This window comes from Sinocyclocheilus anshuiensis, unplaced genomic scaffold (genome assembly GCF_001515605.1).
Source record: "Sinocyclocheilus anshuiensis isolate Anshui unplaced genomic scaffold, SAMN03320099.WGS_v1.1 scaffold1067, whole genome shotgun sequence".
NCBI lineage: Eukaryota > Metazoa > Chordata > Actinopteri > Cypriniformes > Cyprinidae > Sinocyclocheilus > Sinocyclocheilus anshuiensis.
This window is the reverse complement of record NW_015547739.1, coordinates 206,888-225,933: the sequence shown is the minus strand read 5'-3', so window position 1 is coordinate 225,933 and position 19,046 is coordinate 206,888. Positions and strand designations below refer to the sequence as shown.

At 39.4% G+C, this 19,046-nt stretch overlaps 1 protein-coding gene across 1 annotated transcript in view; it reads left to right on the top strand.

The window, feature by feature from the left end:
- LOC107704460 (protocadherin Fat 4-like) overlaps window positions 1-8,638 on the top strand; it is a 105,372-nt gene extending 96,734 nt beyond the window's left edge. Inside the window, exons 12-16 of the mRNA XM_016507388.1 lie at window positions 822-1,001; window positions 1,272-1,396; window positions 2,453-2,670; window positions 4,582-4,843; window positions 6,530-8,638. Of these exons, the coding sequence (XP_016362874.1) occupies window positions 822-1,001; window positions 1,272-1,396; window positions 2,453-2,670; window positions 4,582-4,843; window positions 6,530-8,415 (2,671 nt within the window). The 3' untranslated portion in view covers window positions 8,416-8,638. The remainder of the gene's footprint in view (window positions 1-821; window positions 1,002-1,271; window positions 1,397-2,452; window positions 2,671-4,581; window positions 4,844-6,529) is intronic.
- Window positions 8,639-19,046: the final 10,408 nt, after the last annotated feature.

The following is a 19,046-nucleotide window of genomic DNA, read 5'->3' as shown; positions in this document are numbered from 1 at the left end:
GTGTGTGTGTGTGTGTGTGTGTGTGTGTGTGTGTGTGTGTGTGTGTGTGTAAAAATATTTTAAATTAAAGTTTTTTATTATTAATAATTTTGTTAATTAAAATATATTATTGGTAGATGATTGGTAGATCTCACTTCAGAATTGTGGGTGTAAGATTATTCACATTATTACAAACTTTTATTTAAAAAATAATTAAACATTTTAAATATTGTAAATGTAACAAAATATTTTATATAAAAATATTAAGTATTAAAATGTTATAATAAAATATACAATATGTTGTGTAAATAGTTCTTCACTGATATGTGTTAATGTTTTTTTTATTAAAATATTAAAATTATTGGTAGATAGTTGGCAGATCTCGCTTCAAAATTATGGGTAGTTCTTTAAATAAGAATTTAGAGCATTTAAACACAATTTTGGACTTCTACGCTGCAAAACTGATTTTCTTAGTATTGTTGTCTTGTTTTCTAGTATAAATATCTAAACATTTTTGAATCAAGATACATTTACTTGAGAAGCAAAATGACTTAAGGTATTAAGTCTTGTTTTCTGAAAATGTATCAACATTTTGTTAGTTTTTGCTTTAAACAAAAACAAATATCTGCCAATGGAGTCAGAAAAATAATCTTAATTCAAAGGGAAAACAATACGATTTTTCTGACCCCACTGACAGATATTAGTTGTTGTAAATATCACTTAATCTCAGAGCTAACGGTCAATCTGTCTTGAAAGATTTATTGTTACCGATGAAAATCACTTGCTCTTCTGGAAGCTGAGTGTTGGGCTGCTGTGTCTGATAGCGCTGTCTCGTCTCTCAGGATTCTGGATGTCCAGCCGAACCGTCTGTCTGTTGGGGGCGTTCGGTCGATTGAAGCCCTCCTGCATCGTCGAGGTCAGGTGGCCACTCATGACTTTGTAGGGTGCATCATGGAGTTTGCTGTCAATGGACGTCCGCTGGAACCGTCTCAAGCTCTGGCTTCACACGGCATTCTGGACAGGTCTGTCACCGAACACACAAACACAAAACACAATCGTGTCACTGAACGACAGCTCATTCGGCTCTCTGGATGTCTGTGAATGCAAAATTAAAGCTGGCTCCAGCTGGTGTGAATTTTCTGGAGCAGGTTGAATAGTGTTGATTTTATTTCAGGTGACTGATGCTTTGAAATTAATGCAGCTCTTTTGCATTTATGCTAATGTTGGAGTCATGGACTCTTATGTCGCTGAGATGTTCCCCGCTGAAGGTTTTGTGCGTCTTTCGTCCACAGATGCCCCAGGTTAGAGGGTGCGTGTGTCGCCGAGCCCTGCAGACACGGTGGGACGTGTCTGGACATGTGGTCATGGCAGCAGTGCCAGTGTACTGAGGGTTTCACTGGACCCACCTGTGAGAAATGTGAGTTTTTGCAGTCTGTAATGATTAAATCTAATATTTTATTAACCATTGGTTATTCATGCATTGGTCAATTAGAGATTTTGGGCTATGTCTTCAGTCAGTTGGAAAGGAAATACATAAAATACACATTTAAGTGTTTATTTTATTGCACTTTATCTATTTGCATCTGTAGATTTCAATTCCAATCCATATCTTTAAAAAGTTTTTTTTTTCACTTCAGCAGCACTTACATACACCAAAACTTAGAGTTTTATTCCTCTCTATATTCTGAAGGTTTTTACTGAGGGGTTTGTTCATATATCATTCACACTAATTTATACAACATTTTATTCCTAAAAACATGGTAAAAATGCATATCTTTAAAGGCTGAGAGTTTGTTTCTCCGCTTCAGCAGCACTTACACACACCAAAACATAGAGTTTTATTCCTATCTATATTCTGAAGGTTTTTACTGAGGGGTTTGTTCATATTTCATTCACACTGATTTATATAACATTTTATGTCTCAAAACATATTGAAAATGTTTGTTTTCTGTGTGTTGACAGTATTTTCTGATTTATGGAGTGATAAAAAGAGAAATCCACAATCCCCTCTGGAAAAACCTTTAACTCTAATATTTAAACAGAATCAAACAAATTTTGAACCTGGCTTTATCCACATTTCTGTTCTGGAAATGTATGCAAATGAATGCATATTTAATTTGGACAGTGCCTTCATTTGCATATTTAAGTGTAACATTATGAAAACTTGTAATAAAAAGTTTTTGGGAAAACAATTTGACCTTATTCACCTGTTGTGTCAGTAATACTTTGAAAAGTATGACTCCACCAAAATATAAATGCACTTAATAATGTGTTTTCCATTTGCCAGAGCAACAAAAGAGGCATGACATGAGAACCAACCAGTCAAAAGCATGTTGTTTGGTTTCTATATGTGCTGCTGAAATCGCATTGGTCCAAATTCCTGGTCTTCAAAACAGTGTATTAAACACCAAATATTTTACGTGAGAGTTAAGAATGGTCATTTTTTCACATTCACTGTGTGTGCTTCTCTCAGACATCACCGCAGATACAGCTCTATCTCTGGACGGTTCGGGTCGTTTGGACTACGGTTTGAGTCAGAGCCGCAAGAGAGATGTGTTGTTGGCACGAGCGCTGCAGGACCCCGGCAGACCCATCCCGGAATACAGCAGCCTGGAGCTGAAGTTCCGCACGCGCAGCGGCTCTGGAACGCTGCTGCACGCACAGGAGAGCTCCAACTACACAACCATCAGGGTAAGTGTGTGTGTGTGTGTGTGTGTGTGTGGCTCCAGCTCCGGGCTCACGGCCAACCGCCTGAACTCGCTCCCCCTGGCCTCTCCATCCACTGCAGCTGCTGACAGGACATCCCCTAACTAGTGAGGCCGCAGAGAGCTACTACTCAAAAACGCACAAACACATTCACAGTATCTCACAGCACAGTGTCGCACATCTCAGATTTGTTCTTTGTTCAAGATGGATTTTCCAATTCCAGATTTTGTAGGTCTGTAAATAATTTTTTCTTCTCCACTGCAGTTATTTTCTGTTGCCCCTTGTTTTTCCCAAACAAGATTGTTTTTCCATTTCAGTAATGAAACATTCAGATTAGCACATGCATTACATAACTCTGTTACAAAATCTAGTGAGCTGCCTACTTAGACAGCATGTCCAAGCATGCACAAGCTTCAGTCTGAATCCAGCCCTTACAAAGACCTGAGATGACCGAACACCAGAGAAGAGATGATGCCAACCCCTCAGAGGACCTCAGATGATGCCAACCCTGAAACAACATACAGAACTACCACATTTTGTACATTTCTGCCATATGTACATCAATTTGACAGTCACCACTGACAAGCTACTACTAAATATATTGTAGAAACTTAATTTCCTGTAAAGCTGCTTTGCAACGATTTGTATCATGAAAAGCGCTATACAAATAAACTTGAATTGAATTGAATGTCCCAATTTTGGCAAAGTTTTGGCAATGTATTACTTAGTCATTTGAATTTAACTGAAATGTTAAGGTATCATAGATGCACTTCAGATGCTATATATTATTATTACATAATATTATAGTATTTATTTATGTTTAAAATATGCTTTTATTTTTATATATTCAGTTTTCATTTTTAAGTTTAGTTTAAGTGTTATTAATTTTGTTATGCTCTGTCATTTATCTTTTATTATTCTTATTAAACTTTATTCTTCAGTTGTAGTAATTTTAGAACTTCAACCTATTTTAGTTATTAAGTTTAGTTTAAGTGCTAATACTTTTTGCCATGTGCTTTTGACATTTTTATTATTTTTAATATTCTAATTTTAATAAAAATGTAAAAGAAAGTTATTTTAGAACTTTACCGTAGGCTCAAGATGACGACACGTGACGTTCTACTCGGAGATGCTCACGTCCTCGGACTCGGAATTATGCATTTCTATGGCAACACTATCAACTCCTAAACATAGTGCTTAAATGAATCTGCTGTGGTCAGGTGGTACAAGTCGTAGCTCTCAGAAAACTCATAGCCTACAAGCTGTAATTATGAGCTCTACGAGAACGTGAAGCGTTTTACAAGTTGAAATCTTGTAATTGCAGTAATTCCAACATGGCGTGAACGCAGCATTTCTTCAGTTATTACATTTAGTTTAGGTGTTAATAATTTTCATTTGTCCTTTTGTAATTTATATTATTTTTTTATATTTCTATTTAACTTTAATTTATTTTCCAGTTTTAGTCATTTTAGAACTTACTTCAGTCAGATGCCAAGGAAGCATTTTCAAGTTAAATTTTTCCATCAGATATTTAATTTCAGCTTTATTTCAGTTACCGAATATGTTTTAGTAGTTGTAGTTTACAATTACAATACTGCTTGGTAAGACTGCTTATTTTTGTCAAATAAGTTAGCATTGCATGTGTCTTTTACTGAGAAGGCAATCCCAGAATGCACTTGGGGGGGGGGGGGGGACGACAAACAAACTTGCAGACAAATAAAAATACATAATAAAAATATTTATCTAATTAAACTAGAGTTTGGAACAGAGCTGATATGAGTCTTTTAACATTGTAGAAATGCTGCAAGATGCAATGCGTCATACTACAGGTTAGATCCTGCATTATATTTGAAATGCTTACATCACATTCATTAATCTTCTCTCTCTCTGTCTCAGTTGAAGAACGGTCTGCTGCAGTACGTGTCTGACGCTGGTGTCGCCGGTAAGGTGGAGAGGATTGTGGGAGATGTTGTTTTGTCTGACGGTCAGTGGCACATACTCCTGCTTCAGAGAAACGGATCATCCACCATTCTGCGGATCGACGAGTCCAGCTCGAGAGTCATTCTGCACAATACGCAGGACTTCGGAGGGATTGACGTGCACACGCTGTCTCTCGGGGGTGTCCCGACCCGATCAGCTCAACAGAAAACCAGCCCAGGTCAGTTCCATCAGTCCACGTTCTGTAAAACCTCTTATAATGATGGCTATAAGTATCATTATAGAGCTTAAGCCCAGACTACAATGCAAACATCCCGGTGGCATTTGCACTGCAAGCTGCTTCCAATAAAATATGTAAATATTTTAATCAACAGAAATGACACTGACAAAATTGCATGTTATGAACTAAACAATTTTACCATTGAGAAACGTCTGACTCGCAGGCAATGGATGTGTCATAGTTGGCGCGCTCATTCAGATTTTCTGCCCGAATCAAAACTTGGGAGTGTTTATCCTCTACGAGTGAAAGTGACAGGAGAAAGTTCAGAGAAAGTGTGCATGTTTGTGTGCTAACTGGGTTAGACAGCAGACTGCCAACAGGAAAGAATGTCTGAACTTTCTTCTGCAGGACCTGCACAGTGCAGCAATCCACAGAGCTGAACTATTGTCCATTAAAAACAGTCACTTGTAGACACTTCAGACTAGAGCACTGAAACAGAGAAAAGACACCGTGTAGCCTACAAAAAGACTGGAATCTTTATTAGAGCTCCAGACAGGCTGTTCGGTGAAGTCCCATAGGATAGGGAAAAAATCTTTAAAAATCTTTGTTTTTTTCTTAAGTCTCCTTCTCAGATGGTTTTCCTGAGAAAAGAATCAGTAATCTCACTCATGTCTGTAGTTTCAGAAAAGAGCTCAATGTTTCACACTGTGCTCAGATTTACCAAGATTCAAACACCATTCAGTATGAACATGATCTGAGCTGCTAGCCACATTACTTTTGTCAACTATTGACTAACTTTTGTCTGTATCAGATGTTTCTCCTGAAATTCCTTAGGTGAAATAAAACAAAGTTGACGTTTAAATGAAACCTTACTGAGGAAAAGCAAAAAGATCACCAGCTGATGTTCATATATGGTAAAATTGAGCTGTTGGGTTGTAACCCACTCTTTACTGGCAAAAATCTAAATATCAGATGAAATTATCCAAACTATTTTAATGTAAACATGTTTTGTGCACGTAAGGTCATGCCATTTCTGGATTCGAGGTCTGGAAGTGGGAGAACATGAAATAGAATTGGGCCAATCTGTTTCGTCCTTCTAATAAACAGAACCAAATGTTCTGTGTTTGAATGGGGCATAAATTCAATAAACATCGATTTACATTGACGGTTCGTCGTTAGGCAACATGATAGTGCAGGTCTGAATCAGTGACATTAAGATTTTTCCCAGATGGCGTGGTCTTAAAAGGTTGCATTTTTGGTTTGCAGGATACTTGCTGAAGAGAAGAGTCTGTTTCTTTTCCTCCTGATGTAAAAGCAACGATTTGTTGATGTGTTTCCCAGGGGGAGAATTTTGTTCTACGTTGGCTGATGCTACAGCGATCAGAAACCCAAACAAAATGTCTCCCTGTGTAGCGTTAAACTAAGCAATATCCATTTCTTCCAGTCAGTCTCATTTCTTTGTCATGTTGGGGAAGCTCTAGTCTCTCATGTAGCCAAACAATTGACTTGCAGTGTACATTTTGTTGCAGTTTGCAGCTTTTGTCCAAAAATCCAACCATTTAAGACTAACTAACAAACTGTGACTGATTACTTTTTATCCGCCTTTTAGGAGCGGGTACATCTAAAAATAGTACTCAACCATTTCTGAGTAGATTTGAGTTAATATTCCTCTTTCTGTGTTTCTAGGTTTTGATGGGTGTTACGCCTATGTGAAATATAACGGAGGGATGCTCCCTTTCAGCGGTGAACACAGGACCGTCTCCATTTCCAAGACTGATCCCTCTGTGAAGATCGGCTGTCGTGGCCCAAATCTATGTGAGAGCAGCCCCTGCTGGGACGGGCTGATGTGTGTGAACCAGTGGTACACCTACCAATGTCTCCCACCAGGTGACTGCGCCTCGAACCCCTGCCAGCACGGCGGCAGCTGCGTGCCCGGCGCTCGTGGAGGCTTCACCTGTGCATGTGAGGAGTTCTACACGGGCAGAGTCTGCGAGAGCCTGGTGGCCTGTTTGGGAGTCCGGTGTCCACAGGGTACGGAGTGTAAGCTGGGAGCCAACGGTGGGTTCACCTGTAGTCCGAGCGCCACCACCGAGGAGATGGTTCTGCCCATCTGGGCAGTTCCTGCAATTGTGGGCAGCTGCGCGACTGTCTTGGCGTTGGTGGTTTTGAGTCTCATACTATGCAACCACTGCAAGGGTCGCAAGAAAACCAAAGTGCCAAAGGATGAGAAGAAAACAAAGGAGAAGAAGGAGAAAAAGAAAGGCAGCGAGAATGTGGCATTCCATGATCCGGACAACATTCCGCCTTACGAAGATGACATGACAGTCCGGAAACAGCCAGAGGGAAACCCCAAACCTGACATTATAGAGCGGGAGAATCCCTACCTGATCTATGACGAAACTGACATTGCACACAACAATGAAACCATTCCCAGCGCCCCCTGTGCTCCATGTGCAGGACCAGAAGCAGACATGGAACACTACGACATTGACAATGCCAGCAGCATTGCTCCATCAGATGCCGACATCATCCAGCACTACAAACACTTCCGTAGCCACACTCCCAAGTTTTCCATTCAGCGCCACAGTCCGTTGGGATTTGCCCGCCAGTCCCCTCTTCCACTAGGTGCCACCAGCTACACCTACCAGCCGACCTACACCCAGGGGCTCCGCTCCACACCCCTCAGCCATTCAGCTTGCCCCACACCCAATCCCCTGTCACGCCACAGCCCAGCACCCTTCACCAAGCCATCCTCCTTCTACCGCAACACTCCCACCCGTGAACTCAACTTGGCACGCCGTGAGGGCAGCCCTCTCGATTTCCACGGCGATGTGTGCCAGCCTGGTATGTTCAACTACGCCACCCGATTGGGTAGGCGCAGCAAGAGCCCTCAGACCATGGCGGGCCATGGCTCTCGGCCTGGGAGTCGTCTCAAGCAGCCAATCGAGCAGATTCCATTGGAGAGCGGCCCACCTGTGGGGTTGTCCATAGAGGAGGTGGAACGCCTCAACACATCTCGACCCAGGAATCCCAGCATCTGCAGCGCCGATCACGGGCGCTCGTCATCTGAGGAAGACTGCCGTCGACCACTCTCACGTGTCCGGAACCCTGCGGATGGCATCCCTGCTCCGGAATCCTCCTCCGAGAGCGACTCCCATGACTCCTTCACCTGCTCGGAGATGGAGTACGACCGCGAGAAACCAGTTTCTTACAGTTCTCGCATGCCCAAGCTCTCGCAGGTCAACGAGTCGGACGCCGATGACGAGGACCACGGAGGGAGGCTGCGACAGAGGCGATACTCCAGTCGACGTGCGGAGGGTGGGCCTGCCAGTGGCCACAACACCCTATCGGAGTATCATCACCACACTTTACCCCACAAGCTGGGCCAAGGGTCCAACAACTTCAACTGGGACAACCTACTGAACTGGGGTCCGGGGTTCACCCACTACGTAGACGTTTTTAAAGACTTAGCACTGCTACCCGAGAACTCTGCTGCTAAAGACATCGAAATGAAGAGCGGTGACGGCTCCATCACAATTCTGAATGAGGGCGAAGCCGAGCAGTACGTATGAGGAGCACTGAGTCCTCATCTCTTCGCCCTCTAAGACTGGAGTCAGGAGCCATTGCGAAACAAATGAAATACGGATTAATTTCTGATATTTGATTAAGACGAACTTAAATGCAGCAAGGCAGAGCACTGATTCAAAAGACAAGCACCAAACACCCTTCGCAGAGTGCAATAAAGAAACAAACTAGGGCAGGGATCCTCAAATCTGGCCCACGGGATCCACTTTCCTGCAGAGTTTAGCTCTAACCCTAATCAAACACACCTGAGCATGCTAATCAATGTCTTCAGGATCATTAGAAAATCACAGGTAGGTGAGTTTGATCAGGGTTGGAGCTAAACTCTGCAGCGCATTGGCCCTCCAAGGCAAGATTTGAGGAACCCTGCACTAGGGGTTGCACAGACTAGTCGTTTCGTTTTGCCATTAGTTGATGTGTTGGATTGACTAGTCGTGGATTAAGCAATGGTGCATCCCAGTGTATTTGCATGCCATTATCTTTGTACAGTATTGGCCAATTATATTTGTAATTTAGTGAACCTAGAGCACTTTGCGCTCACAAAGCACATTGTAAATGAACCCCACTGGTGCTGTGTAATGACTAAGGTTGTCTGAGTGTTGCATTTACCAGCAGCAGCAGACCGCTGATGCTGGATACCATATTATGAGTCACTTATGTTAAGATAAACAGTAATCCACATGTAAACGAATAGTTGTGCAACCTCTTCCAACAAACACACCAACAACACAAAGTCTGGAAGAGGAAGCTGGGAGAGGTGCGGCACTACCATGAACACACATACGAAGTGAATCAGTTCTAGTCCATCTGTCTGTTCTGACTGAGTTCAGAGTGCTAAAATAAAGTTGGTCATAATGAAGGGTCGTTGTGACCCTCCAGCGCTGCAGCCCTGGAGTCTGGGCTCCGTCCATTTGGCTGATTTTCCTGTGTGTTAGTGCCTCGACCTCTAGGAAGCACATCCATGAGCTCGGTGTGAAGAGCAGGGCCATATTTGGCTCCGGTTCTGCACACTCCAGCCAAAATAGAAAGAAAAGCTCTGGAACCGTCCGCCAAGAACGGGTGTTTCTCATCCTGAATAACCGGCTGCCGTCTAAAACAACAAAACCTCCAGATATGAGATTAATGAGGCCTCTGCCTTCTGGATATTTGAGGATTTACATTTGGGAGAACGGACACTATGACTTTGAATGGTTATTTCTATTGGTGTATTGCAGGTTTCGTACAAACACGCTTGACCCGTCTAATGCAATGCACACCTGCTATGAGACTATGAACTTGTGTACATTTTGTATTAATGTGGAAGCTCTCGGAAGTCAATGTTCTCTGTTGTTATGCGTTTTTTGTTGTCATTTTATTTTGTTCAGTGTTTTTAAAATGTACTGTTTCTACTTTTTTACTGTTTATTAACTTAAAGGTTCATTTTTATGGATATTTTTCATATGCTGGAAATGAGGTTCTTACTTTCAGCGGAAGTAAGATTGAACTTCTTTTTTTTTACATTTGTTACTTATGTAACATCAGTATTTTCCACTATTTTGATAAAACTATAACATAATGTCTGATTTATACGTGTAAAAGCCAATAACAGAATAAAAAAAATATTTATTTAAAAAAGTCAATTTCGGTTTTGATGTGATGAGACTAAACTGACTGAAAGGAAGTTACTAAGAGAATTTTTTAAAAAAGCTTCAATGCATTTAACCAGGAACAGCTCTTTTTGTAGACAAAGGAATTGACATGAACAGAATAAAATATTTAATAGCTGTGAGAGTTTGGATGAAAACGAGCCCTGATGCAGGACAGAAAAACCCAGTGTGACTTTAAAAAGAATCACTGTAATAGTAGTATTTAATTAAAAGGTGACACATAACAGTCTGAGTAGCACATTTCACTGTAAAATGAGTATAGTTTTAATGAATCTGTCAGTGTAGCTTGACAAAGAGGCTGTTCAAAAAGAACCGACACTTTAAATTATAGAAGGGAGGTTCAAATGTCTGAGTGACAATTTCTCCCAAAATTCTGGCAAATGTAGCTTTAACACTCTTAAAAGTTAGGATATGTCAAACTAAAAGAAACACATTTAAAGCTAATTATGATTTAAAACTAGACTTGAAGAATCAGCCAGAACGAGCAAAAGATCTGCGTTGCTGAACCCTCCATGAGCGACGGCGCTCCTGAGGGATTTTGCTCTCTGCTGTTGTTTACTAAAGCAACACACAGCTGATTTTGCACAAACTTACAGGAAACGACTGTGAATAAACAATCACACATTCTATAAACCAGCGTGTCACTGATGCTGCGGAGACGCCAACACTGCGGTTTTGGGCTACTTTAAAACTGTTGCTGCGAGTGGATTTTTTTCCTGTGGTTTGAAGTTTTTTAACAATCACACATATTTGATCAGACTTACAGTATATAACCTACACAAGCATGACTTTCATGATCATTTAAATCAATTTCCAAATAGGTGGTCGCATTGATTTTTGAAAAGTTTGGTTTTTATTTTTGATGCTTCTGCAACACACAATAATTTGAAAAAATGCTTCATTTACATTCACTTAAATGTCCCCTGAAATGCTTAGAAACATCAATGGAAAGCATATTTACACTGAATCGTTCCCTGTCCCCTATGTAGTGCACTACGTGCCATTCACTGTACAGAAAATACTAATTCTGTGGACAAGTGACCGATTTCAGCCGCGGCTTCAGCGTCTATTTTATAGTGTAGGGGGTGGGGCTTCTGATTCTAGAGAGCATTTGATTGGACAGAAAGTTTGATGAGAAGCTGAAGTACGATGTGACGTCAAAAAAATCGTTGAGCCGTTTTGGCGGAAGTGACGAACTGCAAGCTTTGAATGCTTATATCTTCTAAATGCAAATTTTGTCACTGTTTTGGAGCACACTGCCTTATAAATAACCTTAAGACTAACATATTGATACTAACACCCAAAAAACTTTAATTTTGATTTCATGGGGACTTTAATGAATCAAACCGATTGACAGGTCTGATCAACTATCTGAAGTGTTTAAATCGGATTAAAATTATTTCACAAAACCCATCTTCCGTAACGACAAACATCATGAAAACGTATTGCTCATTAACTGTGAGAACCCTGTTAAAACTTCCCGTCAGAAGCAGCCTGATGGAGTTTAATAAGCTAAACGGTAAATTCAGTTGGATGTTTTTACAAGAGAACATCTTTCAGGATGGTTTCAGAAGGTTATCTGACACTGTTTGTACACACCCTCAGTTCTCTCTGGAACGTTGTGAAGTTTGGATCCGTCTGATTCCCAAAATCCCATTCCAAACACGTCCCATCCAGCTCCTGTCCATATGTGTGAGGACACTTCTGAGGTCGTCTGTGTGCCATCTGTCAAACACATGGCATGCAATCAGCTGATTTTGTGCTTGAATGACATGATCAGAAGCATTTAGTTTTCTTTACATTATAAAATATATTTACATTATACGTATTTATGACAAAAAAAAAAAATCTCAGAAGTGCATTTTAAATGCTCTGAAGGCAACTGAACACCACTCATTCAAAATTACATTCACACTTTAGAGTCACAAAAAAAAGACATCAAACCTGTCATACGACTGTTTAAATGCCAGATTCAATTATCAGTAACTAAAGACTTGGATTTCCATCTGTTCCTCACATTAAAGACCTATTGGTTACTATTGATAAAGTGCTAATTGTCGGAGATTTTAACATTCACGTTGATAATACTGCCATATGTACATTAACTGACAGTCACCACTGATAAGCTACCACTAAATATTGTAGAAACTTAATTTCCTGTAAAGTTGCTTTGCAATGATTTGTATCGTGAAAAGCGCTATACAAATAAACTTGAATTGAATTGAATTAAAGCACATATGACTTCAGAAGGCCTTAATTATAGTTCATGCTCAACCAGCAACATGTGAACTGATGAAACGCAGCATTGAACTCCGTGTAGATTGCTTTGTATAAAAGCATCTGCAGCATAAATATAAAGATTTGTCTGCTGATTATTCTCACTCAAACGGGCCTAAGCTTTATGAGGGAAACCAAAAAGTTGAAAAATAGTTCTGAAGAATCATATCAGGCTCAAACAAAATAGAAAGAGTGGTGAAATTATATTAAAGCAGGGAGGAAAAGACAGAAAATAAGAGCTGATTTATGAGGAAAAGAATGTGAGAACCAATGTCTTCATCAACACTCCTCACAGAACTGAGCTTTATACTCAACAACAGCTGCTCCGTCAGCTGATTGGAGCACAGGGAGAGAGGGGCGGGGCTAATACTGATTGCCTCTCCTACACCAATCAGATGATCTAGAAATTATTCAAATATTAATTTAATTAGGTCACACACACACACACACACACACACACAAACAACTGCATTGTCATACATACTGACCAAAATATGTTGATAAAAATAACAACATATGCTGAGTCATAAATATTTATGGCTGCCACATATTTCAGATATATTCACACATGTAGATGTCACACACATCTTTAGCTACAGAAGTAACTTTCACAATAGTGTGTTTTGAAGATGTTCTGCCGCATCTTTCTCTCTCTCTCTTTAACATGCATTTGATTAGATCTGGATCCTGTGTGTGTGAGACATTCATAAACTGTCCTGTAACCCATGAGGAATCACCTGTAGAACTGCTGCAACTCTAAATGCTCAATACAAGCACACACAGATGCACTTGAAGGAGTTTTACTCTTTAAACATCCAGTGGTGGAATTAAATGACTCAAGTAAGAGTAAATAAGTGGTTTGCTTAAAAAAAAAACTCAAGTTACAAAGTACTTTAGTATTATGTTTCTATCTTTACCCAAAATCAGGTGGTGTGAGCATTATGGAGCATTAAACACTCTCATGCAATGTCTGTTTCACAAGTGAGACTCAGAAGTATTAAACTTATGACGTTCCAGGAAATCCCTCATATGGACGTGAGTCTTCTTGTTCTTGAATGGTTTAAAGTCATATTAAAATGCGCAAATAGGAATCAATAAGTGGAATCGAAGTTGTAATTTTAAGTATCCGATTCCAGCAAGGGTGCAGAATTTAGTAGAGACACTCGAGACATGTCCCTACCAACATCCAGCGACTACTAAAAAATGGTCTGCTGAGTTCCTGGTTCTATGAAGCCCAACATGGCCCTGCCCCCTTTGTTGCCTGTTTCCGGGGGTGGGGTTTATGTAAATTTTAGGGTTCGTGATGTCACCAACCCAGGAAGAAACTGGTTGTAGTCCCTACCGGCCATGTGTTGTAGGCCTTAAAAAGCAAATTCTGTCAAATAAAATATCTCCCTTTGCATTGAACTTTGAGCGTCGTAACTTTGCAGACGTTGTTTATGCTTAAACAACAACGTGACACACTAACTAAAGTTAATAAAAAGGTGAAATCATAATCAATGACCCCTTTAAACCATTGCGTCGCAAAATTATTCACGGTTTCAAAGCGCTCCATTTTCCCGTGTTGCGTTGATTTTTCCCCAGTGGGTTCAAGTTTGAAATATTGCATGAATTACATTTGACTGAAATGCTTGTATTGAAATGTTCTGCATTCTACGGATGATAAAACTGCGCTAAGTTTTGTGAAGGAGGGAAGCCTTTGAGCTGTGTTTATGATCAGTGTGCATAACAGTGACTGTACAATATGTATTTTAGGTATGGAAATGACATATTTTGAGTTTTGATATTTGGGATATGGTCACTGCGCTACTTTGGGCTGTTATTGACTATATGATAGCACTAGTCATATATTTGAATTGTATATATATATATATACATCATATATATATATATATATATATATATATATATATGACGAATGAATCTCGGAGTTGTGATGATAAAATAAAACGTTTCCGCTTCCTAAGCAGCTCGACTTCTTGTGCTAATAATGCGTGATAATAACAGTAAAGCTGTTTTGTGTGCAGGCTCTGAGAACAGGGTCTCCCACACAGTCATGCATCAATACTGGCCTTCATGAGCTCATGGCGCTAAAACAAGCAGAAGAATCCTTGAGCTCCGTCCATCTCGCTCTCTCGAGTCTTTGACACATTTTCGTGCGTATTTAAGCAAAGACAAAAGATCCTGCACGGTCGACATTCCAGCCTGTGAAACGAGAGAATGTGAAGAATACTGGGCTCTTGGCAGCGGCTTTAGATGACATTAATTTCCACAATAACATTCATTGGCTAATGGTGCGTCTGTGCCGGTGAGTGGCGTGTTTAGCCGTGGGCTTTTTCCCATGCTCTCGTCTCTTTTCTCCTCCTCTCGTGCATTCATCTGTCAGGACTCAAAGCTTTGCTCTTCATGCTAATTGTCCCTCAATAGGATGGTCTCCTCCCACTGCCATAAAGCAGCTCACACACACACTGGAGTCGAGCTCGGAGTCGGTTCGGTTCACGCGCTCGCTTCTGGAGTCGACCTGCAGCAAACACAAAGCGAAGTCTCTGAGAAAAATGAGAATGGCATTAAAAAATGTTTGCACAGAAAAATCCCACACATATTAGATATTACATATTGAGAGTTACTTTCTGTGACACAACTAATAACTAATGCACTTTATTAGAATATTAAAGCATATTCTTGTCAATTAAATAAATTGTGAGCTACTCGCCTATGCTTGGATGCAAAGAAATTATGAAATTTTTGACAAAATTTGGCGTTTTTTGTTATTGCTCAATAAAGGTCATTACTAAGGAAACTTGTTTCTCTAAGGAAACCTTTTTTTCTCACAATTTCTCACAGGTGAGATTAAAAAGTTGCAAGACAAAAAAAGTAGAATTCCAAGTCAAAAAAATGAGAATTGAGTGCAATCTTAGAATTCAGAGAAAAAAAGAGAGAGAATTGTGATGTAAACTTAGAATCAGAAGTCAGAATTTCAAGAAAAAAGGTCAGAATTGTAAGATATAAATTTGTAATTACATTTTTTTTTTATCCCATGGTAGAAAAAACTTACTGAAAATAATGTAAATAAAGGAAATTCCAGACAATTTGTGTGTCAGTGTATATAAAGTATATCATGGTTGACAGAATAGAAGTCATATATACAGTAAGTTAAACATGTAAAAACCTGAAAGACACATATTCCGGGTGTGACAGCTTTACTGTGTATCTATACATATGTATGATGGTTTGTCAGTCTGTAAAACACGTCTCATTCAGTCACTCTTGACAGCTGTGTGAAGTTAACAGCGTCTCTAACAAACCGTGGCAGTTTGAGTAATAAAAGCCCTTCAGAAGTGAGAGAATCTTCACTTTAATGGGTTAAACGGGTGAAGAACACTCACGGACTCTTGTAAACTCTGTTAATTGTGTTCGCATAGACCTGCTGCGGGGCCTCCGCGGGCCCCAGAAATCAGACTCTAGAGAGAGACACACAGAGCGCTTTTGATCACAGACTCTAGAAGAAAAAAACACACACAACTCAAATGCACCCAATTATTGAGTTATAAATAAAAAAGCTTAATTAGCATCAATTGCTTCCATGTTGTTGCTATTTCTGTGTTGTATTCGTTTTTAGAAATGCCGGCGTTCAAGGATCAGAACATTAGCTTCATGTTTGTTTAAATTATGATGCTTCATTTTATAGTGAAATTGCTGATTAATTAAAATTGGGGATAAATATTTTCTTTCGTTTCCACGTCTGGAGGAAGCGTTATTATGGATTATGGACTCAATGTATTTTTGTTAAAAACGTCTTAATGCTGGATTTGTTTCAGATTTTGTCTTCTCCAGATGTTCACTGATGGACTGGAGTGCTGTGGATTACTTGTGGATTATTGTGATGTTTTTATCAGACTCTCGTTCTGACGGCACCCATTCACTTCAGTGAGACACTGATGCAATGCTACGTTTCTCAGAATCTGATGAAGAAACAAACTCATCTTGATCTGGGATTTTCAGCACATTTTAATTTTTAGGTCAACTATTCCTTTAAAAGAACCATTTTTCTAAGTGTGAAGAAAATATGAATCATCCAAAGAACATTGTCCACGATAAAGAACCTTGAAAGGGATGTACTTTTGTAAAAATGAAGTGTTCTGACGGAGGTTTTGACTGCGGTCAGATGTTGCTCAACCTGTCCCAGAATTCAACACTCTCCCAGACGTTTCACCCTCCTCATCACCTTTTACTCCTTTACTTCAACCCCGTCCTTCAGAGATCTCTTCCCCCACACGCTTCAAAAACAAAACTCAGATTTCAGCCCCGTTAAAAAAGGCGAAGAAAAACAGGCCTCCTGCTTTGCTCTGTCTTGTGGGTTCAGCTTTGTTGTCATTACATGCCTTAATTCATGTAAGTCCAATTTATAAACAGCAGTTCCAGAAAGGAAGGTTATAATAATACGCTGTAATTCTTTTCTCAACTTCGAGTGTTTTCTTTGGTCACCGTTGATGTCACACAGCCATTAAAATGCCAAATATGACTTAATAGTCATTTCCATCTAAAGCGGAGCTGGAAAACACTCGGCTGGCAGCGTCTGACCCGTCACTGAAACACTCTCAGAACGGCTACATTTGGTTTCAGGAACACAAACAACTGTTTCTTTCAAAAAACTCTTTTTTAATATGATTTTTTATCTATGAGGTATTGATTTGATGCACGGATGAAAATGCTACTGTCCTGGTTGATGCATTTGAAATGGAATAAAAAGTTCAGCATTAATTTTTTCAATTAATTTAAATCTTTAAATTAATTATTACATAATTATCATTTTTATTATTAAATGAAAAAAAATAAAATTAACAATCGTCAGCATTAAAGCATTAAAATCTTTTACATCTAAAGATTTTGTCATTATAAACTCTTTCAAATTATTGTTTTGATTATTTGGATTGTTTGTTTGTTGGTCAGAATGCATATTAATATGCACGTGTGTGTGTGTGTGTGTGTGTGTGTGTGGTGGGGACTCATCAGTTTGTGGTTTGATATTGGGGCGTGATGTAGGGCAGGGGGGCCTAAAGTGTGTGTGTGTGTGTGTGTGTGTGTGTGTGTGTGTGTGTGTGTGAGTGAGTGAGTGAGTGAGTGCGTGCGTGTGTGTGTGTGTGTGTGGGGGGGAGTGTGAGTGTGTGTGTGTGTGTGTATGCTAAATAAATTAAATGTAAACTTATTAAACAGTTTAATACGTTTAAAGTTTAACAAGGAAAAAAGGAAAAAAGTTTTGTTTTCTGAAAAAATGCATCAAAATTAATGCATAAAACAAGAAAAAAATATCTGCCAATGGGATTCAGAAAATAATCTTGTTTTTCCTTAGAATTAAGTTTTCTTAATTAAGTTCTCTTTTGAGTTAATTTTTCTTACCACTGGCAGATATTTGTTCTTGTTTTAAGCATAAACTCACTTTATATAGATTTTTTTTATATATATATATTAAGTCATTTTGCATGTCCAGTAAATGTATCTTGATTTAAGAATGTTTAGATACTTGTACTGGAAAACGACAACAAATATTTTATATCAGAAAATCATTTTTTGCATTTGTATTGCTACCTGAATCATCACATCACACCAGAACTCTGTTGACTTTAAAACAGGTTCCCGGTCTTAAATAATGCCCAATAATACCATTATATTATAGAAGATTATCATTTGAAGCGCTCCGTTTTTCACTTGGAAATCAGTCACATAATGGAAATAGATGGGCTGGTTTATATTGACGTTCAGCTGTTTTTGTTCAGTGTGACTGGCCGATGGATGAACCGCGCGATTCTTCATATTCAGTATCTCATTCTTCATGAGATCTGCTGTATTTCAGGAGGTCAGCAGATGAAGACAGACGCGAGAGCAGGAAAACACTGGGCGGTTAATATTGGGGGTATTTGAGCGCTTCTTCTCTCTGGGTTCGGCTGCTTTTGTCCGAGGCCACACACTGCGGTCCAAAGCCTTCATCACAGTTCTGGAGCCCGACCTGAGAAACAGCAGCTGGAAACACTCAGTGAACTCCACGGCTCATGCGGCCAGCTTTAGAGAGATTCACATGACAGTATCCTCATAAAAGTCCCTCTCTCTCCTGCTCTGTCTGCATCTCTCTCGCTCACACATGTCTTTTTATGAAAGAAACTCAATCTCAGTGTCTGTGTCGGGGATCCGGCTTTATCAGATGCTGAGCTGGGTCTTAAATTTCAGCTTTTCTGATCTGAAATCTGCCGTCTGAATGACAAAAGAGCAAACATGAGCTTCAGTCAAGAGCAAACAGCATTCAGAACTCATTTTACGTCACTAATTTGACATATTTCCAAGTTAAACATAATTATTTAACGAGGATGCATGAGACTTTTTGTGTCTGAGGAATAAATTGGATGTGCATCTAAATGGATGAATAGAAATTCACATGAATGCATGAAAAATCAGAGGGATTGATAACATGCGACTATATTCATTTGAAATGCATTTTAAAAAGTACAAAGCATTAAAACCTTTTGCATCTAAAGATTTTGTAATTATAAACTCTTTATCTCGACTTTTTGTTTTGATTTTTTTGGATGTGTTTGCTAATGCATAGTTAGGTTATATAAAAGGTTAATATTAATCAAAAAAAAATTATATTGTATATTTAGCCTTCCTGATAACATTCGGGGTTCAGACACACTCTCTCTGTTTAT